Genomic DNA, 18,711 nt, shown 5'->3' with positions numbered 1-18,711 from the left:
GGATTATGTCTTTAGCTCCTTTAAAGGTATTATATCTTTCCTAAACATGAAGAATGTTTTTTTTTTGTCTTATTTATGGAAAGGGTTTGGAAGTGGGGTGCTTGTTTATTCCAGATCAGTGCACAAGGCAGAAGAAAAAAATCACCCGAGCTGTTTTTTGGCTTTCACTTACTGTAGCTCTAATCTCTGGATTACTGACCCCTAGAATATTCCCTGTTCCATGTAGTATACAGAATTAAAAGCCACTCACACACCAGGTTGACAAGATATGATTGTTTATGTAAAATGTCACAATGATTATTGCAAACACGGAGTGTGGAATCTAGAAAGGCCATAGCCATACATGAGTTTGTGCATAATTCAGACACAGAGGCTCTTGACTTTTGTAATGATACACACAAATGAGCAAAAGAAGCCCCTCCAGTTCATATCTGGAAGTTGGTGTCTTCTATTTCCATAAGTCCCTGCTCACGTGACATCTCTTGCTTAATTGCCCTTTAAACTGTTTTATGGCTTTATAGCAGCCTGTAAAAAGTGATTTTCAAATATGACAGGCACTGAAAGGCTGTAGGGGAGAGCTATCCAAGAGCTGTGATCTCTACATCTGCTCCCCTAAGAGCTCAGCCTTCCCAGGAAAAGGAGAGGGACAGCAGAGCGCCATGGGGCGATACTCAGGGAGAAGTTTCCGTTTAATCCTCATGTGCATTGTGAGCATGCTCCTTTTCGTGATGGAGCTAGTGATCTCCCACATAGGCAACTCCCTCTCGCTGACCTCCGATGCTTTTGCGGTCCTCTCCCACTTAGTCTCCATGATCATCGGTCTTTTTGGCGTCAGGGCCAGCAGCATACAGCAGCACCGGAAAAGCACATTTGGCTTTCTCCGGGCAGATGTCGTGGGCGCATTTGGCAACTCCGTTTTCGCTGTGGCCCTGATGTTCAGCATCCTGGTGGAAGCTGTCAAAAGGTATATTGATCCACAGAAGACAGAGAGGCCGCTGCTGGTTCTCAGTGCTGGAGTCATCGGGCTATTCTTCAATATTCTCAACTATGCCATCTTCTTGGACTGCTGTTACTGCGCGGCGCGGGGGCCCCAGGGAGACGCTGAAGCAGGTAAACGCCTCCTCAGATGTTGTAGTTTGGTCAGAGTCCTGCCAGGTGCTATCTTGGGGGCCTCTGGGGGTGTTGTGGAGTGAGACTCCATTCCATCAGTCTTTCGTTCCCCAAACTTTACTAAAGGTCTTTCTCCAAAGCGTCACTTCCAGTCCAAAGTTCCTTATGAGCTGGGTGGCAGCTGACCACGTAGGGGTCTTTTTTAGTAACTGGGGATGAAAAATGTGCAGACAGGTAGAGTGATAAACCGTGGCCATAGAGGGAGTCCTTTGCCAGAAAGTGGATGTGCCATGCAAAGCTGTCTCCTTTATTTAGTGACTCCCTTTTGTCTATCCAGATGTGACATGACTGTGTTTGAGTTTTAAAATAGTATTTTAATTTTCTTTCCCCCGAATTGTTCAAAAACTACTAGGCTCCATTACCAGCTCACTTGGAGCAAAGGCTCAAAAACCATCGGTTAGGTGGATAGCCTCTTAAGAATATATTCAAGGAATGTGATGTAAAATGCAGAAAGAAAAAATAAAGATGATCTAGTAAACTTAGCTCTATTTCTGAATCGGAATATTTGTATCTATTTATTGTAGACATCTGTCTTGTTTGAGAAAAAGGAAAGCTATTTATATGTAAATCTTTAGGAGGAACTTAGGAGTGGGTACCAAACTCATTGGATTATCTGTCAAAGGATCAAATTAAATCTCAGAAGAGAACAATACATTGAAAAACATGGATTCCAAAAGATTAGTTGTTAGATAGAACCATGTTTCTTTAGTGCCACAAAAGGAATTTTAAAAATATATGTTAAAAGCTTTTTGCAGAAGAGCCATTTTCAGTGCTTTTTAAGAAGTCCTATAGAGTGAACAGACCAGGTCCAAATCATGGTTCTCCTACAGGGCAGCTGTCAAATTACTTCCCCTGGCTGTGGGCCCACCTGTAATCTAGAGTCAATAAGGACTCAATGGGCTTCTAAGTGCTTAGCATTTAATAGGCTCTTGGTATAGACTAGTTATTGTTCTTTTACAGAAATCACAATGCAAATCTGAATTATGTGATCATCCAGTATCATTGAATTCTGATTGCTTATCTGGATTTTAAGAAATTTCAAGATTTTTCTTATTTGATGCTGAAAAGTTTTCTCTCATTAGTCAGAGGGTCATGTAACTCAATAGGGGGCCTCAGAGTAAGACTTTGCATTTTTATTGTATTCCTCCTGTCTCTCCTGCCATTGTAAATTTTCCCAGCTGGGAGCAGTCCTATATTCTATCTCTGCCTAAATTTTCCTATTAGTAGAAGATGCATCTTGAAAACACCTATAGTATGTGTTAGGTATAAAAGGGAACAGACAAGAAACTAGAGTCTGTATCTTTATTTTATTTAATGAATCAGTTAGGGCCTCATCTTTTGTAAAATATAATAGTTAACTTGAGATCATATACCTTGTTTACATCAGTCATCATATACTGGAGGTTCAATATCATAAAATTCACATATTTGATAGAAGAAAACAATATTTATTGCTAAGTATAAGGCAAGGAAGCTGATCAAATCAACGGTTAGTATTGGCATTGCTAAACTTACCTTGTGTTTTTAATTCTAATTTTTTCTTTACTTTTGACATATGATATTTACCTGCATATAGTAAAAGCAATGTAGGCAAAGAGTTTGACTTCTTGACCAACATGAAAACTGGTAGATAACTGTTGTTCTATTTTTATAAACTGAATTATTATCAAGTAGATCTTAGTTCAGCTCTTGTTTGGGAAGCAGTGATTTCTAATGTTTATGTTCATATTCAGATAAGAAGAGGCTTAAAGACAAATATTTTACCCTGACCATATGGATTTCTACTGTCTTAATTCTAGAGTATCTATCTCCTTTTGAAATGTTTGATGCTGTATAGTAGTCTTCTTTAAATAATTATAATGATAGGTACTATACATACATATAAATGATGCTTTAAGATTCGTATTCTATATTTATTATTTTAGGTACTATGCACACATATAGCTAATGCTTTAAGGTCCATGTTCTATATTGGAATTTTTACTTTGGTAGCTTTTGGTATTGCTGAATTCTTCTTAGAAATTTTAGAGTGTTTAAATCCTCCTAGTGATTTTAGGATAGCTACTTAGTGTCTTAGCATTTATATTTTGAGTTACATATTTATCACTTTCCCTAAAACATATATTTTAATATCCTTCAAATTAGTTAAATAAACTTAGAGTCAATATTTGGCTTAAATAAATCTCATAAACTGACATTAACCCAATTGTCTCTCAGTCTAAGAAAAAATGTGATTAATCCATACATATTGATTTATACCAGGACCTCCTGGTATAAAATATGAAGAAAAAATGATTCTTGATTTCAAAAGATTCAACTCAAATTTAGGAATAAGATTTTCTATATACTAAATTCTAACTTGAAGGGTTTTAAAGTCCTATAAACTAAAGAACTATTGTATCTACTGGTTGAGTGATCAGAATCAAATAATCCATCACTTTTTTTTGGTGCAATGTGTGACCAAAGAGAATTTTTTACTTAGCAAGCCTTTAGTCTCTTCCAGTTCTGTGGATCTTTTAGTTGTTTTATCTGTTTGATAACAGTTATATTTTATGTCTGAGATTATAGGTAAAAAGAAGACCACTAATTTATTCTAAATGTGAACAAAACAGAATGTATATACTGTTAAGACTTGAAAAACCTCTCTGGGATTCATGGAGTAAGATACATTGAAGAATTGGACAGAGGGAGTTAGAAATTTTAAAAATCACCTGGGAGTAAAGAATGTCTGGAACACTAAGCTAAGACTGGGATTGTGGAAGCCTTATACCAGTATCTAGTCAGTGGGAGTCCATCCCCAACAGGAAAAAATGATGGTGGAACAGATATTTGTAGCTAAAGAAAAAGGAAAAGGAAAAAGGAAAAATTGCAAGCACAAAAGAAAAAAAACAAACAGGTTTAAGGTTCAAATTTGGATGGCTATATTTGTGAGATTATTAGGAGGAAGAGAGTTATAAATGTGTTTGAAGAAACGGAAGAGGAGTGAAAACAAGTCAGTTCAGATCCTAGGAAATACAGGGCACCCCTACCTTCTTTCTCTAGACTTACGAATGAAATTTGCTTTGCTTGCAGTTTTTCCTACAGCTTGTTTACTTTATTAGATTTTCCTTGACTTTCACCTTATCTTTTATGTGTGCACTTTTTTTTCCAATTATTTTTCATGTTTGAGTTTTCTTTAAAATTTAACAGACAGAACTCTCTTTTCCTTGACTTGTGTTTGAACAATACTTTGCCTTACATTGGTGCCTCAGAGGGTAAAGCCTACAGTGCAGGAGACAAGGGTTAGATCCCTGGGTTGGGACGATCCCCTGGAGAAGGGAATGTCTACCCAGTCCAGTATTCTTGCCTGGAGAATTCCATGGACAGAAGAGCCGGGCGGGCTACAGTCCATGGGGTTGCAAAGAGCTGTGCATGACTGAATGACTAACACTCGCTTCTCACTGGCTTTTATTTTAAACCAAAAGTAATTTTGTGCAGCTCTGTCTAGGATAGGCTTGCCATTTACACAATTTATGAATGGCACATTTAGGTCTGAAATATGTATTTATTATTAAACATTTTTTAACCAAATGCCTTCCCTGTGAATTTACTTAAATTTTGTTTTGATTTCCAAACTGTGTTCTTTCCCTCTCTCTTCCTCTCTTTGCCACTCTCTCTCATCACCTTTCTGGCATATTTCCTCAACCAACCTGCTAGGGGCAGTGACAGCCTAGAACAGGCTGCTGACTGGGGGCTTTCCCAAGCTTCTCATTAAGTCTGAATGCTACAGCCTAATGGGAACATTTCACACAGACAGTCCTGTAGATACTGAAAGCAAATAGGGTTTGTTTTCCTTTAAGAGCTTGTGTAGGCAGGGCTCTGAGGGTTTAGGAGGGGCTGGGAGGAACTGGCTACCTCCCTCCCAGCAGCAAGTACCACAGAATAAGTCAGGGATCAGAAACTGCACAAGGGAAGGTGGCTTTTCAGACTGGAAAGAGAAAGAAGATTTTCCAGGTATCGGTTCCCTGGGTTCTCTTTGTACTTTGGAGGCAGGATTGGAATGAACAATAATTATTAAATGATTTTATGAACCGTGATGCTTAATTCCCAGAAGCTGTTACTTTGCTGTTTGTATATATCGGACATAATTGTTTTCCAAGTGTTTTGAACAATTCACTTCCGCAGGAGCACTCAGTGTACACACACCTGTCACAGATCACAGCATCTCCACTAGTGCTTCACAGATTACCTTAGGTCTCTCTCTGTACACTCAGGTCAGCTTGCTTAGCCTCTCACCTCTCTTGCTGCCCAGGGACGGGGTTCTGGGTCATTTACAGGGAATGAGTAAGAAAAATCAAAGGAAGACTGAAAACTTCGTGCTGTTTCACGTTCGTGAAATCAAATTCAACTGAAGACAACAAAACCAGAAGATAAAGAGACCCGTTCCTTATTCTCAGCCATGTTCTTTCAATATGCAGAGGCTACTCTGACTGACCCCTCAGGTAAATCTTAATGAAAACCAAGGTCTTTCTTGACATCTGTGAGTCGTCAGGCACTGTCAAAGTGTGGGAGGATAACCCCAGCAGTGTATCACATGCATTTGGAGAATTATATGTTTTGTGAAATAATTAGCAAGAAGGAATACTTGGTATTTGTTTTTTTCAGATAAGGAAACAAAAACTGAGAGTCAGGACCACAACCATGCAGCGAGTGAATGGTTGTGGACAGAGAATTACAAGGCTAAATCTAGGGCTTTAGTTATAAACCTACTCTTTTTGACCAAAGAAAGAAAAAAACAATAACGAACAGTGAAAAGTTATTTGGAAATAATCACAAAATGGCATGTCAAAAAGTATGAATCAGGGAATGCCCTAGTGGTCCAGTGGTTAGGACTTGGTGCCAAAACAAAAGTATAAATCAATACTCCATAGGTAGAATCCTAATTCCAGTAGCTGAATGACCTCCAGAAAGTTACTTCAACTTACTAGACCTCAGTTTCTTCTTCTGTAAAGTGGGTAATTATTTATCTCGTCAGGACATCGTGAAGAAAGTATATTCTGTGTAAATTCCTCAACATGGCACTTGGTGGCGGTGGTTGATAGTGAGTGTCCAAGGGCTAAAGAGACAAGAATAAAGGTCATATTGGGCAATGGCACCCGACTCCAGTACTCTTGCCTGGAAAATCCCACGAATGGAGGAGCCTGGTAGGCTGCAGTCCATGGGGTCGCTGAGGGTTGGACACGACTGAGTGACTTCACTTTCACTTTTCACTTTCAAGCATTGGAGAAGGAAATGGCAACCCACTCCAGTGTTCTTGCCTTGAGAATCCCAGTAATGGGAGCCTGGTAGGCTGCTGTCTATGGGGTCACACAGAGTTGGACACGACTGAAGTGACTTAGCAGCAGTTAGTTCCTCGGTGGACAAGTCCTTGCCTGCTCCACATCCATAAACTGGCAGCCAAACTCATCCTGGGCCAACACCCACAATGGATTGCTGTTATCCATACTTATGATCCATATAGATCCATCACCATTTCTGGCCATGCCATGTGCTATGTGCTCAGCTGTGTCTGACTCTTTGAAACCCCATGGACTGTAGCTCACTAGGCTCCTTTGTCCGTGGGATTCTCCAGGCAGGAATACTGGAGTGGGTTGCCATGCCTTTCTCCAGGGAATATTCCCAACCCAGGGATCCAACCAGCATCTCTTACATCTCCTGCATCGGCAGGCAGGTTCTTTATCACTAGCGCCACCTGGGAAACCCATCTACATGTGTGTGTGTGTGTGTGTGTGTGTGTGTGTGTGTATGTGTGTGTGTGTATATATAAAAAACTCAGGATGATTTGCCTTTTAAACATTTTCCTGCAGTTCTGTCTATATAGTCCCATTTTCTTTACTGAGAGGTTTACTTTCCCAACAAAGTGGAGTAAAAGTAAGCTTATTATTTTTTTTTCTTTTGGTCGGATGCTTACAGAATATAAAGAATATATTTATTACCTTTTGCCTTCTTCTTGCTCTTTCGTGGAGACAATAGTCACTGTGATTTATATAAATCACATTGTGTATAGCTGCCTCTGATGATTATGACAAATACTAGTCTTGTCATCATTTTTTATAAGAGGCAATGGTATCTGGAGACTCCTTTGTCTTAGAAGAATGTCTTCCACAGTCTGTGTCCTGATATTTATTGTCTACATCTGAGAAGTTGTCTCCAGAGAATTTTGAATGAAGTAATTTTTGATGAAGTATATCTGGGCTCTTGTTCTTTGTCTGCTGTGACAACTCAAGAAATGTATCAGCCCAATAGACAATAGAAAAAAAATGATAGTCCTGACTCAGGCCAATGAGAACTAGTGGTTGACTCCTTAGACAGAAGAGCAGCCAAGAAATCAGGTTGAAGATGGAACTATCTGGACAGACCACCTGTTTTCTGTCTAATTCTTAACTTGAAGAAACCACCTTGAGATTTTACAGGAGAGAAAAGAGAGGAGCTGGCAACCAGCTCTACAGCTCCTGACCAGTTGATTGATGACATTGTTGGGACTTTATGGGACCAATAAATAATGTCCACTCATGAGCCTAGAACTAACTGAGAGCTAAGGGAGCAAAGATAGTCAGATGGCAATAAAAATTGTTTTTGATAAAGGCTGAATTGGAAGGTGGACCTTTGATGTCCCAATAGCTTCCTAATACTTATCTCAGCGGTAAATATACCCATCATCTTCTTCAGGGCCCAGCTCAACAATGGGAGGCATAGAGGTGGGCCCAGGAGCAGAGAGGATGGACACTCCGAGGGGCATATTGTTCAAAGGATAAACCCTGGGAGGGGCTGAGCCAGGCTTCTGTTCCTTCCGCTAAACCCACCAATGCTTCCCTGGTGGCTCAGCTGGTAAAGAATCTGCCTGCGATGTGGGAGACCTGGGTTTGATCCCTGGGTTGGGAAGATCCCCTGGAGAAGGGAAAGGCTACCCTCTCCAGTATTCTGACCTGGAGTATTCCATGGACTGTATAGTTCATGGGGTCACAAAGAGTTGGACATGACTGAGTGACTTTCACTAAACCCACCAATAAAAGGAGACCTTCTTACCCTAGGAGTGGCTTCTCCCATGGAGAGGGAATGAAGGGGTCAGTCAGAGCCAATATGGCAGTCTCCTCAAGGAAACGTAAGACCAGAGGAATCATCTCCCCCCAGTACTCTCCAATTTTATGTGCCCTTCACTGGGGGCTTCCCTTGATGGGCTAGATAGAGAGTTATCAGGAGAGTATTGATGCTGGTATTCTCAAGGCCTGCACCTCCTACCATAACCACTTTTTCCTTTGGGTATAATCCTTGGGTCCAGTGTTTGGTTATTTCGAAACCCATCTCCTCAATGACTAAAATGGATTAGAACAGTAAGTATATTAGTTCAGTAAGTGTATTAGTTAAATGAACACTGAGGCCCCACAAATGTTAAGAATTGCTCATTAGAGACTGCAGAGTGACGTGAAACGATAGCATCAAGATAACTCTCTGGCTGGGAGGAATAGGGCTGCCTTCTATTGAGTTTTTAATCTCAAGTAATGTATTCTTCATTTACAGTGCCTTGATCTTTATTTTTACTTTTCGTACCTTCCCTTATTCCCATATATTAAATATGCTCAGTTTATTTTCTGCATCTTATATTCTTAATATCAGCAATTTTTGAATGCTCGATTCTGCTGTTTATTAGTTTTGCTGCCTCTCTCAAGATGGTTTGCTTCTTCATGTTTTGTGAGTTTCATGATGTTTTATTGTGAACTCATGATCAGTGGAATTTTCTTTGAGGGAATTTTTTGAGGAAGATTGTAAATACATTTTCCCGCAGAAGATTTACTTTTCTTTTCACTGGGTCCCTGAAGCCATTAGAAACTGGTGAGCAGTTAAAAAATTCTTTGCTTGAGGATGATAATTATAGTGAGAATTTAGACTACATTCCCACATGAAGGCCAGAGTATAGTTCCAACTTTCCACAGGGGATATTTTTCTCTCTACCTAAAACCAAGAGTGAAACATGCAAGTTTTCATGCTGTCTCCTTCGAGGCAGTGAGTTTTTGTGTGTTTATTTTATTGTTTGTTTTGATTCAACCTTTTACCAAAGGATTGAGCTTTATGAGGGGATCTCTGATCTCTCCATGCCTGCATCTCAGTTTTGTCTCTTGCATCATACCCTGTCACACGGCTGTTAAAATCCAAGGCGAGATCCTTTGTCTTTGGTGGGCAGACATCCTTAAGTCAGGTTCTGGCTTCAACTCTCCTTTCTGGATTTTGGCTTTCACTTCATTGTTTGACCTCAAAGTCAATAATGTCCTGCCACACTTTTTATATACACAATGGAGTATTACTCAGCCATTAAAAAGAGTACATTTGAATCAGTTCTAATAAGATGAATGAAACTGGGGCCTATTATACAGAGTGAAGTAAGCCAGAAAGAAAAACACCAATACAGTATACTAACGCATATATATGGAATTTAGAAAGATGGTAACACAACCCTGTATGCGAGACAGCAAAAGAGACACAGATATATAGAACAGTCTTTTGGACTCTGTAGGAGAAGGAGGGGGAGGATGATTTGGGAGAATGGCATTAAAACATGTACAATATCATATAAGAAATGAATAGCCAGTCCAGGTTTGATGCAGGATACAGGAAGCTTGGGGCTGGTGCACTGGGATGACCCAGAGAGAGAGTATGGGGAGGGAGGTGGGAGGGGGTTCAGGATTGGGAATATGTGTACACCCGTAGCGGATGCATGTTGATGTATGGCAAAATCAATACAATATTGTAAAGTAAAAAATAATAATAATAAAAAATTAAAAAAATAATAAAAAATAAAGAGTTCAAAAAGCTTGACAGAAGCACATAGTATTAACCCAGAGCTAGAGCACTTAATATAGGTAAATTTCAGTTCCCAGAACTCAGCACTTAATATAAGGCAGGCCCTCATTACCACTTACAAGGATCAGAGCAGAGACTCAACAGTGTCAGGAGAGGGGCGACTGACAGATGGAGTCCTCTCCGTTTCTGCTTCTCTCAGAGGTGGGTCAGCATGTGCCAGCAGACCTGGCTCTGCCAGCAGACCTCACAACAAGAGGTTAATTATGCTACCAAGATTTTTGTATCTGTAAAACACATTGCATCCTTTTCCAGGAAGCAATGTTTAAAATATTCCTGCCTACTTGTAGAGTAGGCTTTAAAGACTTCTGAGGCTCCAGGTTGTGTGAGAGAGAGAGAGAAAGAGAGAGGGAGGGAGAAAGAGGGGGAAGGAAGGAATGGAGAATGCAAGCAAGCAACCCCCTGGATTCCGTTTCCATCTCGAGCTCCTATTCCTGCTCTGTCTGTGCTCTCAGTCCTATGTCTCAGGGGTTGCTGCCACCACCTCCGTCTCCAGAGCTGCTGAGGCCTGTGACTCTTGCTTCCTCAGGAAGCTTCTCCCTCGAGCCCATGTGGGCTTCTGCCTGAGGGCCGTAGATTTCTTAGCTGAAGCTGTCTGGATGTTGCAAGCTCACCCTGTTGCCCCTGTTCCTGCTTTCTGACCCTCCAGTGACTGTCTGCCTTCCCACAGCCCTTGACTGATCTTCTGTCTTCTGTTCTGAAGTGTTGAAGGGGCCTCCAGGGTTTTCCCGTCTCTCTTCCTGCTCTTCTCTCAGAAGGCTCAGTTGAACTGTTCATGGTTTCATGGTTTAATCAAGTTCTTAAAGTTGCTCCTTTTCTTTCTCTACTCCACATAAGGCTGGTGTTTTTGTTGGACTTTCCCCCCTTTTATTTGGTCCTTGTTTTCTGGGTCAGGCATTTATTTTTCCAATGTAGTTTTTTTCCCCCTTATCACAGTGAGAGAAATGAAGTCAGTGTTCAGGAGCCTGCCAAAAGCAGCTGTTTTCCAAACAAATCTCTTCAACTCTCACCTCTCTGAGTTGGGCCATCTCACTTGAAAAGCATTTTCCAAGTGAGCCCAAAGTCTAAGTTGGGTGTGGCCTCGCACTATTGTGTTCTTGCCTTGATCCCCTTCACTGTGCCTCATCCTCCTTTTTCCTGTCATAGGTGTCCTAATTCTGTCTGTTCCCCATGGGTCCCACAGGAGCAGACAAACCCCCACATCCATGATAACCGTTTTGCTTTGAATCGCTTCTAATAATAGACCCCATGGACTGTAGCCCGCCAGGCTCCTCTGGCCATGGGGTTCTCTAGGCAGGAATACTGGAGTCGGTAGCCATTCCCTTCTCTCAGGGATCTTCCCAACCCAGGGATTGAACCTGGGTCTCCTGTAGGCAGATTCTTGACCATCTGAGCCACCAGGGAAGCCCAATAATACCTTAAATATTTTATGCTAATCTTCCTACTTTCTCCTCTCAAATAGCTCCAAATTGTATAGGAATTTTGTATAGCTCTGCCAATCTTTACATGGTGGTTCCTCATTCTACTTAACTATGTAACAAACCATTACACACAGTGGCGTAAAACAGCAACCATCTGATGATACTATACTCAGGATTCTCTGGGCAGGAACTGGGAAAGGACACAGTGGGAACAGCTTGTCTGGGGCCTCAGCTGGGATGATTCTAAGGCTGAGGGTGGCAAGGTGATGACCGGAGACTGCATCACCGTATGTCTGGCTCTTGGGCTGAAAGGACTGCTTACTGGACCACCGACACAGGCTCTCGCTGTGTGGCTTGGATTCCTCACAGAGCATCGCCCCAAGACATCGTCTGTGGTGGCTCAGGTTTCAAACATGAGTGTCCCATCAAACAAGGTAGATGCCTCCCTGCCTTTTCTGGCCCAAACTCAGATTGTATGGGATACAAGCAAGTGAGAAGATGGAAGGAGTGTCAAGCCCTCAGACCTGTTTCTGAATGGAAGGAGCGTCAAGGTCTGCCTATGAGAAAACATGTTGAATGGGAGATAATGTTGTGGCCATCTTTGGAAAAAAATGCTCTGCATAGTCTGCCCTCCACCTACAGCTCATCTCAGTTCTATACGCAAAATTACTCACTGCTCCCCAGAGCCTTACCGTCTCATCCCATGGGGCATCCACTTCACGTTTAGGCTCTTACTCAAGGCGAGGGCAAGTGAGGCTCCTCAGGGGCTTTTTAGGTATCCTCTCCTCCATCTGAAGATCTGCGAACTAAAGAAACAAAGAAAGGGCTTGCTCTTCACATCCCCAGCACATGACAATGGGACAGATATAGGATAATTGCTGGATTCCCCAGTTGCTTTTATTTCAGATGGTACAGCAGCTTTAAGAGGATGACTTTTTAAAAAAAAAAACTAGACTTCTATTTTTTAATTTTTTAAAAATTTATTTTATTGAAGTACAGTTAATTTACAATATTGTGTTAATTTCTACTGTACAGCAAAGTGATTATTTATACACATACATACATTCTTTTTCATATTCTTTTCCACGATGGCTTGTCACAGGATATCAGATATAGTTCCCTTTGCTACCCAGTAGGACCTTGTCGTTTATCCTTCTCATATGTAATAGTTTGCATCTGCTAACCCAAACTCCCAATCTATCCCCCTCCTCAGCCTTGGCAACCATAAGTCCGTTCTAAGGATGACTTTGAATAGCTCCCCGCCTCTGGTTCCCTCTGGGGCTGGTGAGGTGCATTCCTCGATGCCAATCAGCCATCCGGTGTCTTGCCTTCCTGTCTCTGAAAGATATCTTTGGTTCCCAGTTCCCAGTCTGATCTAATCTAATCCCCTCTAAGTATATTTAGATAGATGTGCATCTCCTTTTCTTTTTTGCATCTTTCTCTCTTCCTCTGGTGCAATTTCCCTGCAGTTTCTGAGAGCAAACTACTCTCTCTCTCCCACTTTCTTTGCACAATAAGACTGAAGCATAAGTAAAAACAGTCTTAAAAACTCATGCTCGCGAAGGCCCATTAGAATATCCCTGCATCTATAATAACAGTCATAGGTGATAAGCAGCTTTGATTTGCCAAGGTCAAAATCCTTGCCTGGCTCACTCTTGAGCCAGTGTGTGTTTGTGTGTGTTAAGTCGCTGAGTCATGTCCAACTTTTTGTGTGTCCAATTGTGTAGTCGTTTCCAACTACAACCCATGGACTATAGCCCACCAGACACCTCTGTCCATTCTCCAGGCAAGAATACTGGAGTGGGTTGCCATTTCCTTCTCCAGGACAGGCTAATAGCACAGCTCTAAATTCATATCAGAGCTGCCTCCTTCTCATGGGCTATAATGCAAATGTTGACAGTTTCTCCCTATCAACAGCCCAAAGTGGTGTGGACCACTACCTAATTTTTATCTTTTTTTGTCTCATGCCTTTATTATTTAAAAAAAGTCACCTCAGTTAAAGTGTCTTTTAAGTTTTAATATATTCTAAAAATCTTCATGGAAGAGAAATACATACTTTTGCGTACAAAAATACCTTTGAGTTACGAACTGTTACAAATATACATATTATATGAATTTATCAATGAAGAACTGATTTGTACATAAGATTCCTCAGCTACCTAGAGAAGCAATTTCCTTTTGAAAAGTCATGTTTGTAATATGCTCAGCATGTTTGGAGCTGGGCTGATGATGAGAAAGGGCCATCCTTTGATTATGTATTTGCAGTCTGAAGACAGTGCTGTGCAGAAAAAGAGCCACCTCTTCTTTTGAGTAAGAATTTGCTGCCTTGGACAACATGTCTGCTCTTTTCTCCGAAGGAAGCGTCTTCTCTTGTCAAGGAGAACTGAAAAATGAAAACAATAACAGCTGCTTTTTAAATTTCTAAAAAAAAATAGTCTTTTTAGTTTCTGAGCTAAACACCAAGGTACTGAGGTCCAGCCCCAGTGGATCCAGGGAATTCGAAGGGGAGACGGCGTTGGCGATCAGGATATGATAGAATTAAAGATATAAAGAGTGGTTAAATAGGGATAGCTCAGCTAAGAAATTCAGTGAAGAAAAGAGGCTGAATAACTTGGTTTATGTGGAAAACCAATAAAATTCCAAGACAAGGAATTTACGCCACCTATGTAGGCCTCAGGGGTCCTCCCGTTCTCCCGAAGGAGAGGAGACACTAAAGCCTCCCCGGTCAGATCGTAGAAGCCCAGGCAAAATTAGTAGGCTTGGCGAGCCTCCACACTCCAGGTGGGAGTTCAGCCAGAGGGTGAGAGAAAGAATGACATGGGGAGACCAAGCTTCAGTGAGCAAGGCCCGCACTTTATTTTCCAAAGTAGTTTTTATACCTTAAGTTGTGCATAGAGGATAATGGGGGAAGGGGTAGAGTCATGCAAGGTCAGCAGTCCTTGATCCTTATCAAAGCCAGGCTTTCTTCCTGCAAACTTACCATATGCAAAACTTTAGGTGATTTACATCATCTTCTGGCCAGGAGGCCTATTAACATTTTATGATCCTTTCTTCAGAAAACTTATTTTTCTCTAAAGGTGATTATTCTAAAGTCAGGCTCCACCCTCCGAAAGCATTAGATAAAGTTGCATTCCTATAGGGCAAAGGTGTGGTGGGCTATAACAAGAAAAGAATTAACTCAAGGGTCCAAGGTTACAAACATTAAAGCTACTACTTACATTCACCAACATATATTAATATGTTATATATACACCAACTATATTAATCAATACACTCCCAGGAACACAGTAGGTAAGGGATATGGAAACTTAGCGGCGAACATTGGCCCAATAAATGAAAACCCTTCACCAATATAATTTCTAATCAACCCACTATACTATACTAATAATCTTCTAACTGCTCAAAGGAATCTGTATTTAGAAAGTTTAGAACATCTCATGCCTCTCATGGTTGGGAGGCTGTGAACAATCACATGTGGCCGGAAGAACCTGTTCAGGCAGGCTAGAGAACTTCCAAAGGAGTTTGTGAACTAAAACACTCTTGTCATGCCCAGGAACTTTATTAACTGGAGCTCTAAGTTAACTCCTTCTCCGAGAGAGGTGGTAGGGGACAGCCCCCCATAAAGTCAGAGGTGTAGGTGAGAGCACAAAGCAGTAAAGTAGGCAGACTCTGGTTTTGGGGGTAGATGCTCGAGAATTTCCAGGGGGGACTCCTGAGGCTCAATCCCAGTTTTGCGTATGCCAAGCCTCCTTCCTCATGACCTTTGCCACGGGCGGAGTTCTTCACGCTGGCTCCCGGCACCAATGTAAAAGAATTTCGGGTGTCATAATCAGACTTTATGAATTGTAGCACATCAAGTGAAAAAGTTGGCTTAAAGCTCAACATTCAGAAAATGAAGATCATGGCATCCGGTCCCATCACTTCATGGGAAATAGATGGGGAAACAGTGGAAACAGTGTCAGACTTTATTTTTCAGGGCTCCAAAATCACTGCAGATGGTGACTGCAGCCATGAAATTAAAAGACGCTTACTCCTTGGAAGGAAAGTTATGACCAACCTAGATAGCATATTCAAAAGCAGAGACATTACTTTGCCAACAAAGGTTCGTCTAGTCAAGGCTATGGTTTTTCCTGTGGTAATGTATGGATGTGAGAGTTGGGCTGTGAAGAAGGCTGAGCGCTGAAGAATTGATGCTTTTGAACTGTGGTGTTGGAGAAGACTCTTGAGAGTCCCTTGGACTGCAAGGAGATCCAACCAGTCCATTCTGAGGGATATCAGCCCTGGGATTTCTTTGGAAGGAATGATGCTAAAGCTGAAACTCCAGTACTTTGGCCACCTCATGTGAAGAGTTGACCCATTGGAAAAGACTCTGATGTTGGGAGGGATTGGGGCAAGAGGAGAAGGGGACGACAGAGGATGAGATGGCTGGATGGTATCACTGACTCGATGGACATGAGTCTGAGTGAACTCCGGGAGTTGGTGATGGACAGGGAGGCCTGGGGTGCTGGGGTTCATGGGGTCGCAAAGAGTCGGACACAACTGAGTGACTGATCTGATCTGAGCACATCAAGTCCTGTACCAGTAGATGGTGAACTTTAAAAAAAGTTCTTTCATTTGTTTAGAACAAAAGAAGTGTTAAGAATGATCAAATTAGTATAATGTGGGGGCAAAGTGTAAAAGTACACTGAAGAGTTTGATGCCTAGATAGTATTTCTGTTTTATCATTTACAGATTGTGTGATTTTAGGCGATTTATTGGGTTGGCTAATAAATTATTGTGTTTTACCATAAGATGTTACAAAAATCTTAAAATCTTTAGGGCTTTATGTTCCTGACTTACAAAGTAAATGCAGACATGTATTTGCATAAAATATTCCTTATTTTATTGTGCTTCGATTAATTGTGCTTGGAAGACAGATACTGTGTATTTTACAAATCAAAGGTTTGTGGCGACCCTGCATTAAAGGAAGTCTGTTGGTGCCATTTTTCCAAGGGCATTTGCTCACTTTTTGTCTTTGTGTCACATTATGGAAAGTCTCAAGGTGTTTCAAATTTTTTCATAACTATTGTATTTGTTTTGGTGATCTGTGATCAATGATCTTTACGTTACGACCATGACTCAGTAAAGGCTCAGGTGATGATTATAATTTTTTAAGCAATAAAGTATTTTTAATCAAAGTATGTACATTTTTTTTAGACATAATGCTATTGCAAACTTTACAGACCACAGTACAGTTTAAACATAACTTTTAAATGCACTGGGAAACCCAAAGCTCCTGTGATTCACTTTATGTGATATTCACTTCATTGAGGTGGTCTGGAACCAAATCTGCAGTATCTCTGAAGTCTGCCTGTACTTATTTTATGGGCCTCTTATGAAAATGAAGTGAAGAAGTGAAAGTGAAGTCATTCAGTTGTGTCTGACTCTTTGCGACTCCACAGACTGTAGCCTACCATAGACTGTAGCCTACAGGCTTCTCCATCCATGGGATTTTCCAGGCAAGAGTACCGGAGTGGGTTGTCATTTCCTTCTCCAAAGATGAAGTGAGATAATGACTATAAAGTGCTCAGCACAGGGTTGGGCAGAGAATCAGAACTCAATGAACAAAACTACTGAAACCTCATAATTTATAATAACTGTAAGATACAGTCTGAATTTTTGGCAATTAACTTAGATTATATATAACCTATATACATATAGATGTTTTTGTATATATACACAGACACCAACTAGTATATGTATGCGTGAGTGCATGCATGCTAAGTCACTTCAGTCATGTCTGACTCTTTGTGACCCATGGACTGTAGCCCGCCAAGCTCCTCTGTCCATGGAATTCTCCAGGCAAGAATACTGGAGTGAATTGGTGCCTTCTTCCAGGCGACCTTCCTGACCCACGGATTGAACCTACATCTCTGGCATCTCCTGCATTGGCAGGCAGGTTCTTTACCACTAGCTTCACCTGGGAAGCCTCTTATATATGTATACATGCAGACAACTATGAAATGGTTGAATAGCATCACTGACTCAATGGAAGTGAGTTTGAGCAAACTCCAGGAGCTAGTGAAGGACAGGGAATCCTGGAGTGCTGCAGTCCATGGGGTTGCAAGGAGTTGTACATGACTTAGTGACTAAACAACAACACAACTATATACATGTACACACAACTATATGTGTATATATACAAATACATATGTGTATATATATGTAGTTATGGTTATTTAGTCAAAACATTTTCCTAAATGCTTTTGGTTGATACCCTTAGCCTTTAGCCTTTCTTCAAGTCAGGAACTAGGCCCTGGGCAGGGCACTACAGCTCCAACCTATGCTTACTTGGTCGCTGGCTTTCAGGTTCCATCGATTGCCCTCTGGGGCAATGACATAATTCTTCTTATCTGCCTTCGGTTAGGGGAATGACTGGGCAACAGGCACAAGTGAGATAGTCCTGCTGCTCTAAGGTTTTTCTTGTAGTTGTGAATGGCAGAGAAGCGCAGTCAGCGAGGTCTGTGTTAGCAATGTCAAGTTATCTCCAAAAGGCCTCTTTCTTTTGTGGTGACTGCTTGGCTTGCTCTCATAGATTACATGTCTCAGGGGACTCATAGTCTGCACTACTTGGGCATCACTCTTCTCAAATTAGAGTCTGCCTCAGTTAGTAATTCTGTTACATGTGCTGTATTACCAATACCTATGCAAATATACTCTCAATTCTCATATGCTCATATTCTCATGTGAGAATATGCTCAAAATTCTCCAAGCCAGGCTTCAATAGTATGTGAACTATGAACTTCCAGATGTTCAAGCTAGATTTAGGAAAGGCAGAGGAATAAGAGATCAAATTGCCAACATCCACTGGATCATTTAAAAGGCAAGAGAGTTCCAGAGAAACATCTATTTCTGCTTTATTGACTGTGCCAAAGCCTTTGACTATGTGGATCACAACAAACTGTGGAAAGTTCTTAAAGAGATGAGAATACCAGACCACCTGACCTGCCTCCTGAGAAATCTGTACGCAGGTCAAGAAGCAGCAGTTAGAACTGGACATGGAACAACAGACTGGTTCCAAATCGGGAAAGGAGTACATCAAGGCTGTATATTGTCACCCTGCTTATTTAACTTTTATGCAGAGTTCAGTTCAGTTCAGTCACTCAGTCATGTCCGACTCTTTGCAACCCCATGAACTGCAGCACACCAGGCCTCCCTGTCCATCACCAACTCCTGGAGTTCACACAAA

The 18,711-nt window shown here is 41.3% G+C and overlaps 1 protein-coding gene across 1 annotated transcript in view; it reads left to right on the top strand.

Moving 5' to 3' along the window:
• Nucleotides 1-659: 659 nt before the first annotated feature.
• The window catches only part of SLC30A10 (solute carrier family 30 member 10), a 39,989-nt gene continuing 21,937 nt past the window's right edge, over nt 660-18,711 (top strand). The window contains exon 1 of the mRNA XM_070767956.1: nt 660-1,110. Within this exon, the coding sequence (XP_070624057.1) occupies nt 660-1,110 (451 nt within the window). The remainder of the gene's footprint in view (nt 1,111-18,711) is intronic.

The sequence above is a fragment of the Bos indicus genome, chromosome 16 (assembly GCF_029378745.1).
Source record: "Bos indicus isolate NIAB-ARS_2022 breed Sahiwal x Tharparkar chromosome 16, NIAB-ARS_B.indTharparkar_mat_pri_1.0, whole genome shotgun sequence".
In the NCBI taxonomy this organism is placed as follows: Eukaryota; Metazoa; Chordata; class Mammalia; order Artiodactyla; family Bovidae; genus Bos; species Bos indicus.
Note: the sequence above shows the minus strand (reverse complement) of the source record. Positions and strands in the feature narration are given on the sequence as shown.